Genomic DNA, 22,275 nt, shown 5'->3' with positions numbered 1-22,275 from the left:
AACACTTTGTCTATTTATCCTATTCGTGCCCCTCATAATTTTGTAAATCTCTATAAGGTCGCCCCTCAGCCTCCGACGCTCCAGGGAAAACAGCTCCAGCCTGTTCAGCTTCTCCCTATAGCTCAAATCTTCCAACCATGGCAACATCCTTGTAAATCTTTTCTGAACCCTTTCAAGTTTCACAACATCTTTCCGACAGGAAGGAGACCAGAAATGTACGCAATATTCCAACAGGGGCCTAACCAATGTCCTGTACAGCTGCAACATGACCTCCCAACTCCTGTACTCAATACTCTGACCAATAAAGGAAAGCATACCAAATGCCTTCTTCACTATCCTATCTACCTGCAACTCCACCTTCAAGGAACTATGAAGGTCTCTTTGCTCAGCAACACTCTCTCCGACCTTACCATTAAGTGTATAAGTCCTGCTAAGATTTGCTTTCCCAAAATGCAGCACCTCACGCTTATCTAAATTAAACTCCATCTGCCATTTCTCAGCCCATTGGCCCATCTGATCAAGATCCCGTTGTAATCTGAGGTAACTTTCTTCGCTGTCCACTACACCTCCAATTTTGGTGTCATCTGCAAACTTACTAACTATGCCTCTTATGTTCACTTCCAGATCATTTATATAAATAATGAAAAGTAGTGGACCCAGCACTAATCCTTGTGGCACTCCACTGGTCACAGGCCTCCAGTATGAAAAACAATCCTCCACCACCACCCTCTGTCTTCCACCTTTGAGCTAGTTCTGTATCCAAATGGCTAGTTCACCCTGTATTCCATGAGATCCAACCTTGTTAACCAGTCTCCCATGGGGAAACTTGTTGAATGCCTTACTGAAGTCCATATAGATCACATCCACTGCTCTGCCCTCTTACTTAGTATTATGCCAGTAGAAGTAGTCACAAAATTGAAATGCAGAAAAAGTGTTACATTTGCAAGATACTAAATACATTACTAATCAGTTAACTTCACCAGGCTCTGTATCTGAAAGTTAAGATGGAGTGCAGTTTTCAGTGGTAATGGACTTAAAGAGCTGTGGGAAATTGAATGAGGCAGTGCAGATACAGTTTTGAGTACCCATTCTAAAATCATATTTGTCTTTATTTTTATATGTCATTATGAATTAACGTCAATATTTTTAATAGGGACCACTTCTGTAAATGTGGCAATTATATGCTCATACAGTGTTTACATTTGCAGGAGCATGTTATCAGTGTCACAAATTTACATAATTCTCAGAAATGAAATGGGACAGAAGGAAGTACAATGAAAGAAGTTATTACAAATTATATGTTTTTCCTCCAGTGTCCATAATTTTTAATTTAATAATCAGGTGTTGGTTGTTAATATATTACTCTCTTTTTTCACTAATGGAATGCGGACATCACTGGCTCGGCCTATCCCTAGATGCCCTTGAGAAAGTAGTGGTGAGCTGTTTAGTGGAACTGCTGCGGCCCATTTTCTGTCAATCGATACTCAATGTCGTGAGAGGAATTCCAGGATTTCCAGCAACAATGAAGGAATGGTGATATATTTCCAAGTCAGGATGGTGAGTGGCTTGAAGGGAAACTTGTCAATGGTGGTGTGCCCATACATCTGTTGCCCTGTGCTGCTGGATGGTAAACAGTAACAAGTTTGGAAGGTGCTTCATAAGGAGCTTTGGTGAATTTCTGCAGCGCATCCTGCAATTGATACGCATGTTGCTACTGAGCATTGGGGTGGAAGGAGTGACATTTTGTGGATGTGGTGCCAATCAATCAGGCTGCTTTGTCCTGGATTGTTTCAAGTTTCTTGAGTGTTGTTGGATCTGCACTCGCCCATACAAGTACCCATTCTATCACACTCCTGACATGTGACTTAGTGATGCAGGACAGGCTCTGGGAAAATCAGGAGGTGAATTATTCACATTTGACCAGCTCTTGTAGCCACAGTATTTGTATGGCTATTCCATTTCAGCTTCTGGCCAATGGTAACCCTCAGGATTGATAGTGAGGGAATTCAGTGATGGTAATGTTATTGACTGTCAAGGAGTGATAACCAGATTCTCTCTTGTTGGAGATGCTCATGGCCTGGCAATTCTGTGGCACAAATGGTACTTGCCACTTCTCAGCCCAAGCCTGGATACTTTCCAGGACTTGCTGCATTTGGAAATGCTGCTTCAGAGTTGCTCCAATAGGCATGTCGTTTAGTGATCAGTGAACGTCACCTTCACTAACATTATGATGGAGGGAAGGTTGTTAACGAAGCAGTTGAAAATGGTTGGGCCCAGGTCACTATCCTGAGGAACTCTTGCAGAGATGACTGACCTCCAACAACCACAACCATCTTTGTGTCAACAAGCAAACAATTCCCATTGAAACTAGTAAGGCGGGGAACCCGGGAAGATAGTGAGGAAAGAGATCAATCTGAGACTGGTACAGTTGAGAACAGAAGCGAGTCAAACAGTCAGGGCAGGCAGGGACAAGGTAGGACTGATAAATTGAACTGCATTTATTTCAATGCAAGGGGCCTAACAGGGAAGGCAGATGAACTCAGGGTATGGTTAGGAATATGGGACTGGGATATCGTAGCAATTACAGAAACATGGTTCAGGGATGGACAGAACTGGCACCTTAATGTTCCAGGATATAAATGCTACAGGAAGGATAGAAAGGGAGGCAAGAGAGAAGGGGGACAATAGACAATAGGTGCAGGAGTAGGCTATTCTGCCCTTCGAGCCTGCACCACCATTCAATATGATCATGGCTGATCATCCTTAATCAGTATCCTGTTCCTGCCTTATCTCCATAACCCTTGATTCCACTATCCTTGAGAGCGCTATCCAACTCTTTCTTAAATGAATCCAGAGACTGGGCCTCCACTGCCCTCTGGGCAGAGCATTCCACACAGCAACCACTCTCTGGGAGTGGTGTTTTTGATAAGGGATAGCGTTACAGCTGTAGTGAGGGTGGATATTCCCGGAAATACTTGCAGGGAAGTTATTTGGGTGGAACTGAGAAATAAGAAAGTGATGATCACCTTATTGGGATTGTAGTATAGACCTTGTAATAGTTAGCGGGAAATTGAGAAACAAATTTGTGAGCATATCTCAGTTATTTGTAAGAATAATTGGGTGGTTATGGTAGAGGTTTTTAACTTTCCAAACATGGACTGGGATTGTCGTAGTGTTAAGGGTTTAGATGGAGAGGAATTTGTTAATTGTGTCCATGGACTACTTTCTAAACGGTGAGAAAATTCGTAAAGCCAAAGTACAAAGGGATCTGGGAGTGCTAGTTGAGGATTCTCTAAAGGTAAACATGCAGGTTGAGTCCGTGATTAAGAAAGCGAATGCAATGTTGTCATTTATCTCAAGAGAGTTGGAATATAAAAGCACACTTGTGTTACTGAGACTTTATAAAGCTCTGGTTAGGCCCCATTTGGAGTACTGTGTCCAGTTTTGGGCCCCACACCTTAGGAAGGACATACTAGCACTGGAGCGTGTCCAGCGGAGATTCACATGGATGATCCCTGGAATGGTAGGTCTAACATATGATCCTGGGATTGTATTCATTGGAGTTTAGAAGATTAAGGGGAGATCTAATAGAAACTTACAAGATAATACATGGCTTGGAAAGGGTGGATGCTCGGAAATTGTTTCCGTTAGGCGAGGAGACTAGGACCCGTGGATACAGCCTTAGAATTAGAGGGGGTAAATTCAGAACAGAAATGCGGTGACATTTCTTCAGCCAGAGAGTGGTGGGCCTGTGGAATTCATTGCCGCAGAGTGCAGTGGAGGCCGGGACGCTAAATGTCTTCAAGGCAGAGATTAATAAATTCTTGATGTCACAAGGAATTAAGGGCTACGGGGAGAATGTGGGTAAGTGGAGTTGAAATGCCCATCAGCCATGATTGAATGGCAGAGTGGACTCAATGGGCCGAATGGCCTTACTTCCGCTCCTATGTCTTATGATCTTAAATTTTCTGATTCAGTATGTGGATGTACCTACTTAGACAAGGTGTAAAAATGGCAGGGCAGGTGACTGAGGTGTCAGTGGGGGGGCACTATGGGGCCAGTGGCCATAATTCTATCAGTTTTAAAATAGCGACGGAAAAGGATAGACCAGGTCTAAAAGTTGAAGTTCTAAATTGGAGAAAGGCCAATTTTGACAGTATTAGGCAAAAGCTGATTGGAGGCAGATGTTCACAGGTAAAGAGACAGCTGGAAAATGGGGAGCCTTCAGAAATGAGATAACAAGAGTCCGGAGACAGTATATTCCTGTTAGGGTGAAAGGGAAGGCTGGAAGGTATAGAGAATGCTGGATGACTAAAGAAATTGAGGGTTTTACAAGGGGGCATATCAGCTATTACAAGGGGGCATAGCTTTAAATTAAGGGGGGGTAGGTATAGGACAGATGTTAGAGGTAGGTTCTTTACTCAGCGAGTCGTGAGTTCATGGAATGCCCTGCCAGTAGCAGTGGTGGACTCTCCCTCATTATGGGCATTTAAGCGGGCATTGGATAGGCATATGGAGGATAGTGGGCTAGTGTAGGTTAGGTGGGCTTGGATCGGCGCAACATCGAGGGCCGAAGGGCCTGTACTGCGCTGTATTCTTCTATGTTCTATGTTTGGTTAAGAAAAAGAAAGAAGCATATGTCAGGTATAGACAGGGTAGCTTGAGTGAATCCTTAGAAGAGTATAAAGGCAGTAGGAGTATACTTAAGAGGGAAATCAAGAGGGCAAAAAGGGGACATGAGATAGCTTTGGCAAATAGAGTTAAGGAGAATCCAAATGCTTTTTACAGAAACATTAAGGAGAAAAGGGTAACTAGGGGGAGAATAGGGCCCCTCAAAGATCAGCAAGGCAGCCTTTGTGTGGAGCCGCAGGAGATAGTAAAAGAGTATTTTGCATCAGTATTTACTGTGGAAAATAGATGATGACATCTTGAAAAATGTCCATATTACAGAGGAGGAAGTGCTGGATGTCTTGAAATGCATAAAAGTGGATAAATCCCCAGGATCTGATCAGATGTACCGTAGAACTCTTGTGAGAAGCTAGGGAAGTGATTGCTTGGCCTCTTGCTGAGATATTTGTATCATCGATAGTCACAGGTGAGGTGCTAGAAGACTGGAGGTTGGCTAACGTGGTGCCACTGTTTAAGAAAGATGGTAAGGACAAACCAGGGAACTATAGACGAGTAAGCCTAACGTCAGTGGTGGGCAAGTTGTTGGAGGGAATCTTGAGGGACAGGATGTACATATATTTGGAAAGGCAAGGACTGATTAAGGATAGTCAACATGACTTTGTGGGTAGGAAATCATGTCTCACAAACTTAACTGAGTGTCTTGAAGAAGTGACAAAGAGGATTGATGAGGGCAGAGCAGTAGACATGATCTGTATGGACTTCAGTAAGGCGTTCGACAAGGTTCCCCATTGGAGACTGATTAGCAAGGTTAGATCTCATGGAATACAGGGAGAACTAGCCATTTAGATACAGAACTGGCTCGAAGATAGAAGATAGAGGTAGGTGGTGGAGGGTTGTTTTTCAGACTGGAGGCCTGTGATCAGTGGAGTGCCACAACGATCAGTACTGGGTGCACTACTTTTCGTCATTTACATAAATGAATTGGATGTGAGCACAAGAAGTATAGTTAGTAAGTTTGCAGATGACAGCCAAATTGGACGTGTAGTGGACAGCAAAGATGGTTACCTCAAATTACAACAGGATCTTGATCAGATGGGTTAATGGGCTGAGAAATGGCAGATGGAGTTTAATTCAGATAAATACAAGGTGTTGCATTTTGGGAAAGCAAATCTTAGCAGGAATTGTACACTTAATGGTAAGGTCGTCGGGAGTGTTGCTGAACAGAGAGACCTTGGAGTGCAGGTTCATAGCTCCTTGAAAGTGGAGTCGCAGGTAGATAGGATAGTGAAGGAGGTGTTTGGTATGCTTTCCTTTATTGGTCAGAGTATTGAATACAGGAGTTGGAAGGTCATTTTGCGGCTGTACAGGACATTGGTTAAGCCACTGTTGGAATATTGCGTGCAATTCTGGCCTCCTTCCTAATGGAAAGACATTGTGAAACTTGAAGGGGTTCAATAAAGACTTACAAGGATGTTGCCAGGGTTGGAGGATTTGAGCTATAGAGAGAGGCTGAATAGGCTTGGGCTGTTTTGCCTGGAGCGTCAAGAGGCTGAGCGGCAACCTTATAGAGGTTTATAAAATCTTGACGGGCATGGATAGGATAAATAGACAAAGTCTTTTCCCTGGGGTGGGGGAGTCCAGAACTAGAGGGCAGAGGGTTAGGGTGAGAGGGGAAAGATATAAGAGAGACCTAAGGAGCAACTTTTTCGCGCAGAGGATGACACATGCATGGAATGAGCTGTGGAGGCTAGTACAGTTGCAACATTTAAAAGGCAGCTGGATAGGTATATGAATAGGATGGGTTTGGAGGGATATGGGCCGGGTGCTGGCAGGTGGGACTAGATTGGGTTGGGATATCTGGTCAGCATGGACAAGTTGGACCGAAGGGTCTGTTTCCGTGCTGTACATCTTTATGACTCTTTGACTCCTTGATGTGTCCTTGTGCGCTGGATTGGTAAAGTAAATAGTTTTTTTTATTATTTATTTTTCAATTGTCTCTTTGGGAAGTTAGAATAGTGGGAATGGCGGATGGGATAGTTGAATGTTTCTCCTGCACAATGTGGGAGGTAAGGGTCACCACTCGTGTTCCTGCTGACTTCATCGATGGGAAGTGCACCCAACTCCAGCTCCTCAAAAACCATGTTAGGGAACTGGAGCTGGAACTGGATGAACTTATTCGGGAGGAGGAGGGGGTTGTTGAGAGGAGTTACAGGGAGGTAGTCACACCTCAGGTACAAGAAGGCGGCAGATGGGTTACAGTCAGGAAACTGGCTGATAGCACAGGGATGCCTTGTGGCTGTTCCCCTCAATAATAAGTATACCATTTTTGATACTGTTGGGGGACGACTTACCAGGGGTAAGCCATGGGGTAGATGTCTATAGCAGAGTCTGTCCCTGTTGCTCAGAAGGGAAGGGGAGAGATAAGCAGAGCATTAGTCATTGGGGACCGCATAGCAAGAGGGACAAATAGGAGGTTCTGTGGGAACAAGAGAGAGATTCTCGTGTGTTGCCTCTTAGGGTTAGTGACATCTCAGATTGTGTTTTTGGAATCCTAGAGGAGGAGGGGGAGCAGCAGTAACAACATAGGTACAGAAAGGGATGGGGATTTAAGGTAGTGCTACAACAAAGAGTTGTTATCTTTTGTGCCACATGTTATGAAGGCGAAGAAAGAGAGAGAGAGAGAGAGAGTGTGCTTGGGAGAGAGAGAGAGAGAGAAAGAGAAAGAGAAAGAGAAAGAGAGAGAGAGAGAGAGAGAGAGAGAGAGAGAGAGAGAGAGAGAGAGAGAGAAAACATGCAGCTACAGGGATGGGACAGGATAGATACCTGGATAATTGGGGCTCATTCTGGGGTAGGTGGGACCTCTACGAACAAGATGGTCTACACCTGAACCACAGAGGTACAAATATCCTGGGAGAGAAATTTACTATTACTCTTCAGGAGGGTTTAAAATAATTCAGCAGGGGGATGTGAATCTAAATTGTACTTCCAATGCCCAGGAGGTTGAGAGTAGTGAGGTCAGAAATTTGGTTTCAAGACTGCAATGGCAAAGAGGAAGGTGGTTTGAAGTGTGTCTACTTCAACGCCAGGAGCACTCGGAATAAGGTGGGTGAACTTGCAGCATGGGTTGGTTCCTGGGACTTCAATGTTGTGGCTATTTCGAAGATGTGGTTAGAAGCAGGGACGGGAATAGTTGTTACAGGTTCCAGGATTTAGATGTTTCAGTAAGAACAGAGAAGATGGTAAAAGAGGGGGAGGTGTGACATTGTTAGTCAAAGACAGTATTACGGTGTCAGAAAGGACGTTTGAGGAATCGTCTACTGAGGTAGTTTGGACTGAGGTTAGAAACAGGAAAGGAGAGGTCACCCTGTTGGGAATTTTCCCTGTTGGGTCTCTGAATAGTTTCAGAGATGTAGAGGAAAGGATAGCAAAGATTATTCTGGATAGGAGCGAGAATGGGGGACTTTAACTTTCCAAATATTGACTGGAAATACTATAGTTCAAGAATCTTAGATGGGTCAGTTTTTGTCCAATGTGTGCAGGAGGGTTTCCTGACACGGTATGTAGATAGGCCAACAAGGAGTGAGGCCACATTAGATTTGGTACTGGGTAATGAGCCCAGCCAGATGTTAGATTTGGAGGTAGGTGAGCACGTTGGTGATAGTGACCACAATTTGGTTATGTTTACTTTAGCGTTGGAAAGGGATAGGTATATACAGCAGGACAAGAGTTATAACTGGGGGAAAGGCAACTATGATGCAATTAAGCAAGATTTAGGATGCTTTGAATGGAGAAGGAAACTGCAGGGGATGGGCACAGTTGAAATGTGGAGCTTATTCAAGGAACAGCTACTGTGTGTCCTTGATAAGTATGTACCTGTCAGGCAGAGAGGAAGTGGTTGACTAAGGAAGTTAAATCTCTCAGGAGAAAGTGAGGACTGCAGATGCTGGAGATCTCAGTTGAGAGTGGGGTGCTGGAAGAGCACAGCAGGTCTGGCAGCATCTGAGGAGCAGAAGAATTGACGTTTTGGGCAAGATCCCCTTCCTGAAGTTGAATCTTTTGTCAAGAGGAAGAAGGCTTATGTTCGGATGAGAAATGAAGGCTCCGTTAGGGTGCTTGAGATTTACAAGCTAGCCAGCAAACACCTAAAGAGAGAACTAAGAAGAGCCAGAAGGGGACCTAAGAAGTCGTTGGCAGATAGGATCAAGGAAAACCCTAAAGCCTGCTATAGGTATATCAGGAATAAAAGTACGAATAGAGTAAGATTAAGGCCAAACAAGGACATTAGTGGGAAGTTGTACGTGGAGTCCAAGAAGACAGGAGAAGCGCTAAATGAATATATTTTGTCGGTATTCACACAGGAAAAAGTAAATGTTGTCGAGGAGAATACTTAGAAACATGCTACTAGACGAGACGGGATTGAGGTTCACAAGGAGGAGGTGTTAGCAATTCTGGAAAGTGAGAAAATAGTTAAGTCCCCTGGGCAGGATAGATTTATCCTAGGATTCTCCAGGAAGCCAATGAGGCAATTGCAGAGCCTTTGGCTTTGATTGTTACATGGTTATTGTCCACAGGAATAGGGCCAGAAGATTGGAGGATAGCAAACGTTGTCTCCTTGTTCAAGAAGGGGAGTAGAGACAACCCTGGAAGTTATAGACCTATGAGTCTTACTCAGTTGAGGTTAAAGTGTTGGAAAAGGTTACAAGAGATAGGATTTATAATCATCTCGAAAGGAATAAGTTGATGAGGGATAGTCAACACAGCTTTATGAAGAGTAGATCGTGCCTCACAAACCTTATTGAATTCTTTGAGAAGGTGACCAATCAGGTGGATGAGGGTAAAGTGGTTAATGTGATATATATGGATTTCAGTAAGGCAGTTGATAAGGTTCCCCAATGTACACTATTGCAGAAAATACTGAAGCATGGAATTGAGGGTGATTTAGCCTTTTGGATCAGAAATTGGCTAGCTGAAAGAAGTCAGAGGGTGGTAGTTGATGGGAAATGTTCATCCTGGAGTTCAATTAGTAGTGGTGTACTGCAGGGATCAGTTCTGGGTCCACTGTTGTTTGTCATTTTTATAAACAACCTGGATGAGAGCAGAGAAGGATGGGTTAGTAAATTTGTGGATGACACTAAGGTCAGTAGAGTTGTGGACAGTGCTGAAGGACGTTGCAGGTTACAGAGGGACATAGATAACCTGCAGAGCTGGGCTGAGAGGTGACAAATGGAGTTCAATGCAGAAAAGTGTGAAGTGATTCATTTTGGAAGGAGCAACAGGAATTAAGAGTGCTGGGCTAATGGTAAGATTCTTGGCAATGGACGAGTAGAGACTTCTCAGTGTCCATGTACACCTGAAAGTTGCCACCCAGGTTGATTGGGTTGGTAAGAAAGCAAACGGTGTGTTAGCTTTTTTTGGCAAAGGGATTGAGTTTCGGAGCCATGAGGTCATGCTGCAGCTGTACAAAACTCTGGTGCAGCCACACTTGCAGTAGTGTGTACAGTTCTGATCACCACATAATAAGAAGGATGTGGAAGCTTTGGAAAGGGTTCAGAGGTGATTTACTAGGATGTTGCCTGGTATGGAGGGAAGGACTTATGAGAAAAGGTTGATGGTCTTGAGGCTGTTCTTGCTGGAGAGAAGAAGATTGAGAGGGGACTTAATTGAGACATAAGATAATCAAAGGGTTAGATAGAGTGGACAGTGAGAGCCTTTTTCCTCAGATGGAGCTGTCATCGAGGGGTCATAGCTTTAAATTGATGGGTGATAGATATAGGACAGACGTCAGAGGTAGTTCCTTTAGTTAGAGTAGTAGGGGCGGGGAACGCACTGCCTGTAACTGTAGTAGACTCACTAACCTTAAGGACATTTAAATGGTCATTGGATAAATATATGGGTGAAAATGGGATAGTGCAGGATAGATAGGTTTTAGGTTGGTTCCACAGGTCGGCACAACATCAAGGGCCGATGGGCCTGTACTGCGCTGTAATATTCTATGACAAAAGCAATCATTCTCACCTCCGAAATTCATCTCTTTTGTCCATGTTTAAACTAAGACTCAACAAGGTGCCAGGCTGTAATTTATTATAAATAGAAGTTCAATTAACAGAATTGAAACAAAACAGGAGGATTGTGAATTCTGCTTTTAAATCATGAACAGGAGCAGGGTATGAGCAAAAAGCAGAGACTTTATATTGAAAATTCTTTGCACTGTATTTTCCTTTATGCAACATTCATGTTAATCAGTTTACTAGCTGTACTATCAAGAAAAACCTGTGTTACATCGTGCAATCAATTGCTTAAAATCTCTCAACTTCCAAACCGATTTTTCTCAAATAGTACCCAACAAGGATTATGTGTTTTAGAATACTATTTTCACTTAAAATCAAGATAAGTGATGACCAACATGAGCAAGCAAATATTCATATTACAATGGTAGAGCGATCTAGCTGTTTAGATTATACCTACTTTGCCGTGTGCATACCTGGTTAACTGCATCCAACACGTAAATACTGGTCTTATTCCAGCTTAGAACCCATCCATCATGTAGAAAGCATTTCAACAGCCCAAAGTTTCTCTCAGCTGGTTTAGTAGCAGCTTTATTTGCAGGTGAGAAACTCGCTCGAGGTAACAGTTCAAATGGTTTCACTCCACAAGTAAATACACTTTTTAACAGTAATGTTGACTGAACAACCCCTTGGACATCCGATTTCCACAGCCGAAGTCCAGGTCTTGAAGCATATAAATTCACATTTGTTTGTTTACAGAGTCCTGGTAGGAAACAGGCTCCAAATCTGCCAGCACTAGAAACATAAGAGATTAAAGGTATTTCAGTTCATTTATTTTATAGTTGCATGACCAATGATCATCTATTAAATTAAAATTTCTCATTTGAAATTTTATATTTTTCTTACATGGTGTTAACTTTCAAATCTGCAATTTCAAAAATAAGGAATGTAGCTTTCTACATCAATAACTGAAGATCAGAAATTGTATTGTTCTTTGTAGAGTCATAGAGATGTACAGCATGGAAACAGACCCTTCAGTCCAACCCGTCCATGCCGACTAGATATCCCAACCCAATCTAATCCCACCTGCCAGCATACTCAGCTAGAGTGAAATAAAGGGCATGGAATAAATGCAGAGCTTCACTGCTGAACAGAAATACATAATGGAGATAAAAATGCATTCTGCATTAACGAGAGCAGGATCTCTGACTGACAATGAGCAGATGTTGGAAAATTTGACAAAGGGAATAGAGAAGGATATAAGCTTGTAGAAAGAGAAAGAAGTGAGGGGCCCAAAGGCAGAAATAAAGGTGAGGGATGAAAATGTCTTGCACATAAAGATGAGGGAGAAGGCTTGCAGAAAACCACAAAATCAAAAGTTGTGATCTCTATTCTGAGAGATCTACGGAGAGAGGAACATGTTTGAAACATTTGTGACACAATTGCGATACTTTCAGAATATTTTCTATTAGATTTTGAATTGGACTTGCAATCCTTGCACCAAGGTCTGCAATAAAAAATATTACCCCAAGAGTGTCTGAAAAGAGCTCTGAAAGTGATGTACTCAGAGAGTCATAGATTTGCTTTATTATTATTGTCACATGTACTGAGATATAGTGAAAAGTAGTTAACCAGACAAATCATAACTTATAGAAGTATATCAGGGTAATAGAACAGAATGCAGAATATAGTATTACAGCTACAGAGAAGGTGCTGAGAAAGATCAACTCTAATGTATAAGAGGTCTCTTAATTTGCCTGATAACAGCAGGGAAGAAGTTTTTCTTAAATCAGTTGGGATGAGTTTTTAAATATTTGTACGTTCTGCCCAACAAAAGTGGGAGGAAGAGAGTATAACTGAGGTGGAAGGCGTCTTTGATTATGGCGGTTGCTTTTCCAAGGCAGCGGAAAGTGCAGATTGGGGGCAATGGAAGGAAGGCTGGTTTTTGTGATGGATTAGGTTGCATTGAGTGGTTCATTACAACTGAATGACTTGCTTGGCAACCATTTCAGAGGACAATTAAAAGGCAATCACATTATTGTGGGTCTGGACTCAGTGCATCAAGACATTAAAGGTAACTGGTGAACCATCTGGGTTTTATGATGATTGATAGTGGCTTTATGATCTTCATTAGACTTTTAATATCAGATTGCTTTGAGCTCAAATTCCACCATCTGTCATGGTGAGTTTCCAACCTAGTTTCCAGAACATTACCTAGGTCTCCCAAATACTAATCCAGCAACAATGCCATTGCCTCCCAACTTCCCCTTATTTCTTCTAGTGTTACTGCTGAGAGTCTTGAGGAAGTATTTGGACAAGAAAGGAATTAAAAAGAAAGAGGAATGCTCTAGAAGTGGAGTTGAGGGAGGTTGTGGAAATGAGGCCAATTTCCTCCGTGAGACTGAGAAAGGATGACAGTTCCTGAGCAGGACAATGCAGTGGTCACAATTAAGGGACTGTCTTCTCAAATGAGGCAGAAATGCAATTCTTTGGAGACGTTAAACATTGTAAGCAAGTCTTAAGATTTACTCACAGTCTGCAATGATTTGCAACATCAGAGCAGCATTTCACCTGGATTTATTTAGCAAATGCTTTTGGTACAGAGACCAGGAGATCATAAAATTAAAATTATCTGGAGATATCATCTAAACTTGCTTGTAGAAAAAGAAACCATATCAATAATTTGAGGCAGGCTCAATTAAGAGTCTGGAGACATCCTTTCTCTGATTTTGTTTTTATAAATGGCAGTGGGGGGGTTCCTATACACTACAGACGACTGCCTTAGTTTTTTTTTTACACTTCTAAAAAATGCATTTCCCTTTGTGCCATATCCTCAATTCTCCAGAAGGGAGGGACATACCAATGAGAAAGATTCAAGAGGCAGCTGTAATCTGTATCCATAGTTGTTTATATACAAGTGTGAACAGTAAAATGTCTGCAGGTTTTTTGGTACAGGAGGTATTACAATTGACTCCAATCCTCTCCATACAATTTTCATTCAGGTTCACTGGATGACAATCAGAAACTGTTTTCTTTTCTCCTCCATATCTTGGAGACACTAAAATTAACAATAGTCCCAGCTGCAATCAACACACCACAGGAATCTAGGATAAAATGGGCAAAATAGGAAAAGCAGTAGGCTATTCGGTCCTTTGAGATAGTTTTTGCCATTCAACATGATTATGGCTGGTCATCACATGGGCGGCACGGCGGCACAGTGGTTAGCACTGCTGCCTCACAGCGCCTGAGACCCGGGTTCAATTCCCGCCTCAGGCGACTGACTGTGTGGAGTTTGAACATTCTCCCTGTGTCTGCGTGGGTTTCCTCCCTGTGCTCCGGTTTCCTCCAACAGTCCAAAGATGTGCAGGTAAGGTGAATTGGCCATGCTAAATTGCCCGTAGTGTTAGGTAAGGGGTAAATGTGGGGGTATGGGTGGGTTGCGCTTCGGCGGGTCGGTGTGGACTTGTTGGGCCGAAGGGCCTGTTTCCACACTGTAGTGTAATGTAATCCAACTCAGTACCCTTTTCCCGGTTTCTTTCCCTTTGATCCTTTAAGCTCCAACAGCTAAATGTAACTGCTTCTTGACAGCTTTCAATACTTTGGCCTCGATAAAAACTTTGATTACAACACTACACAAAATAACTTAGCCACTGACCTCGTAGGTTGCCACATCTTTTATATTTGGGAAGTACCAGTTGAATGGCACTGACTGGATTGCTCTATAGAGAGCCAGCAGGGACCCGATGGGCCAAATGGTCTCTGTGTCATAACAATTATGATTTGCAATTTAAATATGATCACAACCATGGAAACATTAAGAAGCCCAAATCAATAATGTTATGATTTTGATTACTTATAAGTTACATGAATTTTACTTGATGCACTGTATTATGTTTGGGGCTTATTTAAAATTTAGTACTCACCTTTTCCTTGGCTGGGTTCCAACCTGTTTGATAATGTTCTGCTCAGTATATATAAGAACAGAATGCAAGTAAGTTGAAACCAGCAGTACTTTTTGAGTGTAGTCTAACTGTACTATAGGAGATGACTCTTCCAATATTACTCTGGGATTACAGACACCCTGTAACATGATAAAGAAGTTAAATAAATATACTTGTTACAAATCACATTGATTTGAACATTCAAATTAACATATTTAGATTTTTTACAGTCATGTTATTTGTTTGTTGATACTGAAGAAATCAGAGAGATTTATTAAATCATCATCCATCAAAGGCTATTACAGTTGCTCATAAAATAAATGAAATTTCTCTTTAGATGGAAGCAGTTCATTTGATCCTTCAAACCTGCTCTACCATTTCATGAGATTACAGCTGATCTGCTTGAGTAGTGGTTTAGGAAATTTCTCAAACTTTCATCAGTAGAATTACTCTTTGCCAACTTAATAAATGCTAAATACAAGAAAATCTCTTGTATCAACCAACTGTCATGCTCACCACTTCCCTACCTCCACTTGCTGGACATGGGGCAGGGTAGCAAGATAGAGGAAGCAGGAGGGTGTCAGCACTAAGCTAAAAAGACAGTTCCAATATAATGTCAACCAAGCTATGTGAAGCTACATCATCCACAATGCAAAACAAAGATCTGAACGCGCAAATGCATATAGCAAGCACATAATATCCGTGAGGTTAAAGCAGAAAATCTTCAAACTGGACAATTTAAAATTCAATTTTCATTACTCCAGATGGGGTCTGACCAAGGCTCTGTACACTGCAGCACTTGCTCATGTTTGTATTCTAGTCCTCTGAAGATATAGGCTAAAATTATATTGATTCCTGAAGAAGGGCTCATGCCCGAAACGTCGATTCTCCTGCTCCTTGGATGCTGCCTGACCTGCTTCGCTTTTCCAGCAACACATTTTCAGCTCTGATCTCCAGCATCTGCAGTCCTCACTTTCTCCTAAAATTACATTGGCCTTAACTGCATTTTGTACTTGTACAATAGCTTTTAGTCATGTTAAAAATGGTACCAAAATATTTTGTCAAACCACAGTTCTTACACTGTATGAGTAAAAAACATTGACCGATCCCAGTTCTAAAGTAGATGAATACACATTCCCCCCATGAAACTAATTAATCTGCCATAATCTTGCCCTCTCCATGCCTTTGTAATCAGTTGATCTGGTCAACCTTCCCTAACTTTTACACTACTGTCATCATAAATTTCTATTCATTCCTTTAATTGGTTAATATAAATGAATAAAAATGAAGCTCTCCAAGGTGATAATATCCCACTTAGTCATATCCCTCAAGATCCTTATCATAATGCCAAATAACCTTGGCTGGAAATTCTGCAAATTGGGTGAGGACTGTTCATTTTTTATGCTCAATTCTTGCCACTAAACATTTAGATGATCAATTTATCACAATCTGATGAAATGAAATACTAGTACTATTAATAATTTTCTTCCATTAAAGTAATATTGCCAACACATTTCAAACAAACAAAACCTAAAAAAGTCGAAAAATGTAGTCTACCTGCAAAACTGTGGTTTCTTAAATCATTGCATTTGCCATACATTTACAAATCTATAATCCTATCAGATAGTCGAGCTGTTCACAACATATCAATTTATGAATTATTACCTGGTCCAAGTCCACAGCAGCATACACTACTTTGCCTTGATCATCCCCAGAGAACAGCTTCATTCCATTCTTGCTCCAAGCTAGTGCCGTAATATTACTTTTGTGAATACCCACATCAAATCGACGCAACTGTGAAGCAAACAACACATTGAAAAGTCAAGAAAAAAAGGGAGTCTACATTATAGAAAAATGCTAGCTTTATCAGTAGCCAAATATAACTACTCTGCTACATTAATGCTTTACAAAATTGTAGAAAATGAATTTGGAAGCTGCAAGACATTATACAGACAGCTTTTCTTAGAGCTCTTATGCAACTGACAAATAAAAATACTGTAATATTTCTATATCATGGATGAAGTAAAAATATTTTAAATAATTTACAGTGCATTTTTATTATTTAAGCAAATAATTAGACACTGTGAATTCAACTTAATACTCATTATCAACTGAAGAAATTCTGAAGGAGAGATATATTTGACTCAGGGATAATAAATGTTTTATCTCCACAGCTGCTGCTAGATCAGCTGGGTACTCTTGCAGTTTCTCTTTTTAGTTAATCATATTAGTGATGCAGGGAGGAGCAACTGCAGCAGATTGCCTAGGTAGCTACAGAAACTGGCAAAATACCTTGTATTAGCTTTGCGGAAAAAGAAGAAAATCTGCTGGGGCTACTACATTGAAGATTAAAATACTGCTCAATGTGTAAAAACTAAATCAGACCTCCAAAACTCTAATTTACCTGTTTGTTTCTTCCAGGTAATGGGGAAACGAGCTGGAAAACTACCACTCTTCCTGAAGATGTTCCAACAGCAACAAGGTCATCAAAACAAGCCAGCAGTTTCACCACTCTAATAGTATCAGTTTTACCCTTAATAAGAAAGAAAACTCTTTTAGTAAACAACTATATCACAAGTTTAATGAAACATACACAAAGTATTTAATTTCATTTACTTTGAAGATATACTTCAGTACATTTTATTACTTTCTTAAAACATGTCAGCATCTCAGAAGGATGAATCTAATTTATCACTGATATTATTCTCAATCCTTTGCACTAATGGGAAAATATGAGAGCTAACAAAACTAATATTTTTCCCATTTATCTTCTGGTTCACATAACTACAGCAACAGGTTAATGTTCAAACATACCTCCAGATTATATTTTGTCATCTTGTTCAGCCGTCTGCAGTAGAGATAAAGCATACCAATATCACTGCCCACTGCAATGTAGTCATTATTGGCATCAAGGGCTGTGAGATGTACGAGAACATTTCTAAACCCCTTTTGTACTTTTGCTGGGATAGCATTAAGCAGGTAAAATAATGGACTGAACTCCTTAAACATTGTGAAGTGCACATCCAATGCCATGGCATCAATAAGACACTGATAATAAAGGAAAAACAAACAAAAGGAAAATATAATTAGAAAAACTTATTAATACCTTTCAGACAAACTACACACAAAATGCAATCCATGCACATCAGATAGTCACAGTTCAGACAATATTAGTGTTCACTGGTCAGTTATCTCAGACAAATATCAAATCCTAGCGAGTTTTGAGGAGATTTGTAGCTCAGGTTGAGGTTCTGGATGTTGGTTTGCTCGCTGAGCTGGAAGGTTCGCTTTCAGAAGATTTTGTCACCATAACCAGTAACATCTTCAGAGAGCCTCCGGATGAAGCTCTGGTGGTGTAGCTCGCTTTCTATTTATATGTTTGGGTTTCCTTGGGTTGGTGGCGTCATTTCCTGTGGTAATATCATTTCCTGTTCTTTTTCTCAGGGAGTGGCAAATGGAATCCAAGTCAATGTGTTTGTTGATAGCATTCTGGTTGGAATGCCATGCTTCCGGGAATTTTCATGCATGTCTCGGTTTGGCTTGTCCTAGGATGGATGTTTTAAGTTTTTTCAAGTTCAAGTTCCAAGTTCATTAGCTGCTGTTTTAGTGTACTCAGACCCCTTGGCATCATGGTAGCCCACAAAACCACCAACACAGTAAAAGCAGCAGACTAATGAACTTGAAAGACCCTATACAGACAACAAGCAAAACCAATGTCATTTACAAAATACCTTGCAAGAACTGTAACAGACACTACATTGGATAAACAGACAGAAAACTAGCAACCAGGATACATGAACATTCAACTTGCCACAAAAAGACATGATCCACTCTCACTAGTGTCCTTACATAGGGATGAGGAAAGACACCACTTTGAGGGATATGGGCCGGGTGCTGGCAGGTGGGACTAGATTGGGTTGGAATATCTGGTCGGCATGGATGGGTTAGACTGAAGGGTCTGTTTCCATGCTGATTCTATGACTGGGACAACACATCCATTCTAGGACAATGCATACTTGACCCTCAGAGTTCCCAGCCTTGGCTTGTTCTTGTAACCACTGTAGTTATATATTGCTCCCAATGGGTCACTGCGTTTAGGTAATGAACACAATAATGCAGATCACAAAGTCTCAGGTTTGGTACTTCCAACCTAAAGAGGTCATTCTCACCTCTCTGTGTTAAATTCCATCTGTCAACAAGAGAATGACCCATTTATTCTTACAGTCCATTTACTGCATGTTAGCCAATCCTTAATCCATGCCAGTGTCTATGCCATTGCTTTAAGTTGCTAACCAGTCTTCTGTGGAGGACTTCATCAGAAGCCTTCTGAAAATCCAAATATACAATATTCATCGATTCCCCTTTATCAATTTTGTTTGTAACATCCTCAAAAAATCTCAGCTTGTCAAGCATGATTTCCCATTCACAAATCCATGTTGACTATGCTTAATCAGATAATTTTTATCCAAGCATCTATTATCCCATCCTTTATAATATAGTATTTTCCTGACTATTAATGCAAGACTAGCAGGTTTGTCGTTCTGTTTTCTCTATCACTCCCTTCTTAAATAGTCGGTGATATTCTGCCAGAAACATTCCAGAATCAATTGAATTTATCTCCACAATCATTGCCTTCAACTTTTGTGGGATGTAGAATATCAGGTCCAGAGAACTTATCAACTTTCAGCCCTATTCATTTTTCCAGTTCAATTTAGATTAGATTAGATTAGATTACATTACAGTGTGGAAACAGGCCCTTCGGCCCAACAAGTCCACACCGACCCGCCGAAGCGAAACCCACCCATACCCCTACATTTACCCGTTACCTAACACTACGGGCAATTTAGCATGGCCAATTCACCTGACCCTGCACATCTTTGGACTGTGGGAGGAAACCGGAGCACCCGGAGGAAACCCACGCAGACACGGGGAGAACGTGCAAACTCCACACAGTCAGTCGCCTGAGGCGGGAAGTGAACCCGGGTCTCAGGCGCTGTGAGGCAGCAGTGCTAACCACTGTGCCACCCACTAATTACTAATACTAATTTTGTTCAACTCCTGATTCTCCTTGTTTTTCTAATGCTGAAAGCTTATTGTATCTTTACTAGTGAAAGAGACATAAAGTAATTATTTAGCTTCTCTCCCATTATAAATTCACCTGTCTCAGCCTGAAACAGAATAAATTTGCCTCAGACAAACTTTTCCTTTCCTCAAACCTGAAGAAACCTTTACAATCCACTTATGATATTTTTGCTAGATTGCATTCATATTCTATTCCCTTTTTCCTTAGGAGTCCTCCTTTGCTGTACTCTTAAAAATCTCCCAACCTTTGCATTTACTACTATTTGTGACAAGTTTATAAATCTTTTAATCATACACAATCCTTAATTTCCTTTATCAGCCATGGTTGAGTTTTTGCACTTTGAAGAAATGTAAGGCATGTAATATTTCTTTAAAAACTATCCATTGTGTATTTACAGTTATATATTTTAATGTACTTCCCCAACCCATTTCTGAGTTGAAAAATGTCGTGCTGGAAAAACACAGCAGGCCAGGCAGCTTCCGAGGAGCAGGAGAATTGACGTTTCGGGCATAAGCCATTTCAGCCAATTTGTACTTCATGCCTTCATAACTTTTCCTTATTCAAACTTTACACCCTTGCTTCAGATTGAAGTACTTCACTTTCAAACATAAATGTACAATTTTATCATACTGGGTCTTGCCGCTTATCAGCCCAAGCCTGGATATTGTCCAGGTCTTGCTGCATTTTGACATGGATAGCTTCAGCGTCTGAGAAGTCGCAAATAGTGCTGAACATCAGTGTTGGTGAACATCTCCACTTCTAATCTTACGGAGGGAAGGTCATTGATAAAGCAGCTGAAGATGTTTGGGACTAGGACATTATCCTGAGGAACTCCTGCTCAGGTATCCTGGAACTGAGGTGATTAACCTCCAACAACCACAGCCATCCTCCTTTGTTCAGGTATGACTCTAACTCCTGATTCAAACTGATTTCAGTTCTGCAAGAGCTCCTCAATGTCACATTCGGTCAGATACGGCCTTGTTGTCAAGGGTAGTCACTCTTGCCTCATGCCTGGAATTTAGTTGTTTTATTCATGTTTGAACCAAGACTGTAATGAGGTTAGGAGAGGAGTGAGCCTGACAGACCCCAAACAAGGCATCGCTAAGCAAGTTATTGCTGAGCAGGTACTGCTTGCAAAAATTGATGATACCTTCTATCACTTTACTAATGATTGAGAGTAGACTGATGGGGCAGTAATTGGCAATGTTGAATTTGTCCTGCTTTTATGTACAGAACATATCTGGTCAATTTTTCACATTGTTGGGTAGATGCCAGTGTTGTAGCTGTACTGGAACAGTTTGGCAGGTCAGCCAGCATCCGATGTGCACTCTTTTTGTATCCCTGGTTCTGGACTTCCCCGCCATCATGGACATTCTTCCTGTGTCTACTCTATGTAGTCCAGTTAGAATTTTGTGTTTCTAAGACCCTCATGATTCGTCTCAACTCCATCAAAGCTGTGCTTTTCCAGCACCACACTCTCGACTCTGATCTCCAGCATCTGCAGTCCTCACTTTCTCCTGGAACAGTTTAGTACTGTTGCTGGAATGATGTCAGGGCCTAAGCCTTTACAGTACCCAGTCCCTCCAGCTGTTGCTTGATATCACATGGAGTGAATTGATTTGGATGAAGATTGGCATCTTGATGTTGGGGACCTCTGGAAGAGGATGAAATAGATAAACAACTCAGCAATTCTGGCTGAAGACTGTTGCAAATACGTAAGCCTTATGTTTTGCACTAATGTGTTGGGCTCCCCCATCATTGAATGTGGGAATGTTTGTGGAGTCTCCTCCTCCAACGAGTTGTCTAATTGTATAAGATCATTCACAACTGGATGTGGCAGGACCGCCGAGCCCAGATCTGATCTGTGGGCTATGGGATCACTTAGTTCTGTCTATCACCTGCTGATTATGTTGTCTGGCGAACCAAGTTGACGTCTACGTTTTAGGAATCCTCCTGTACTCTTCATTAAACCAGGGTTGATTCCCTTTCGTTGGTTATGAGAGCCTGGAATGTGCCAGGCCATGAGGTTAAAAATTTAATTAGCTTTCAGGATATTGCATAGTTATGTGCGTGCTGGGGAAAAAAATGTCTAATTTACTTCAATTTAACAGATGTCTTCCAATATTGTTTAAATACTGGAGGACGGATAGAAATTATTTTACATCTTTCACACAAAACATTCAGCTACCATCTGGAATACAACGACTGGACAATCGTTTTTAACATTGTAAACCTAATCTATCTGCAGATTCTTGTCAACACATCAGCTGATCACTACCACCACAGCCAGAGAAACTACTGTCCTCACCCGGGCCTGCAACAATGCTTCACCATTACCCCCACGATCGCTTAAAGCCGAGGTCAATGCCATACACACATACGTCTATCAGACCTACTCCCTACCATCACCATCACTTACCACGCTCCGAGTTAGATCCTCCGAGCCTCACACACTCTCAGTCTGGCCCGGCCACCATGTTGCTCCTGACACCAATTCCCCCCTCCCCCTCAAGCTTCAGACCCGAGCGTCCGCACTACCAATCAGAGAGAAGAGACCACTCCACCAATCAGAGCAGAGACTCCATCATGACGGTCCCTGAGCAGCGTGGACCAATCG

The 22,275-nt window shown here is 41.6% G+C and overlaps 1 protein-coding gene across 6 annotated transcripts in view; it reads right to left on the bottom strand.

The window, feature by feature from the left end:
• tecpr2 (tectonin beta-propeller repeat containing 2) overlaps window positions 1-22,176 on the bottom strand; it is a 114,676-nt gene extending 92,500 nt beyond the window's left edge. For 2 of the 6 annotated variants that reach the window (XM_087989783.1, XM_087989785.1), the window contains exons 1-5: window positions 17,390-17,623; window positions 16,980-17,108; window positions 16,241-16,369; window positions 14,558-14,715; window positions 11,111-11,429 (exon numbers count right to left, since the gene is read on the bottom strand). In XM_087989783.1, the coding sequence (XP_087845909.1) occupies window positions 11,111-11,429; window positions 14,558-14,715; window positions 16,241-16,369; window positions 16,980-17,108; window positions 17,390-17,608 (954 nt within the window). In that variant the 5' untranslated portion in view covers window positions 17,609-17,623. Of the gene's footprint in view, window positions 1-11,110; window positions 11,430-14,557; window positions 14,716-16,240; window positions 16,370-16,979; window positions 17,109-17,389; window positions 17,624-18,744; window positions 19,235-20,288; window positions 21,313-22,077 lie in introns of those variants that run through there. The other 4 variants (XM_087989782.1, XM_087989784.1, XM_043697447.2 and 1 more) reach the window with 4 other exon arrangements.
• Window positions 22,177-22,275: the final 99 nt, after the last annotated feature.

Source organism: Chiloscyllium plagiosum, unplaced genomic scaffold (assembly GCF_037043375.1).
Source record: "Chiloscyllium plagiosum isolate Xiang-an unplaced genomic scaffold, Cpla_swu_hap1 HiC_scaffold_8, whole genome shotgun sequence".
NCBI lineage: Eukaryota > Metazoa > Chordata > Chondrichthyes > Orectolobiformes > Hemiscylliidae > Chiloscyllium > Chiloscyllium plagiosum.
The sequence above is the reverse complement of the archived record's forward strand: the minus strand, read 5'-3'. Positions and strand labels throughout refer to the sequence as shown.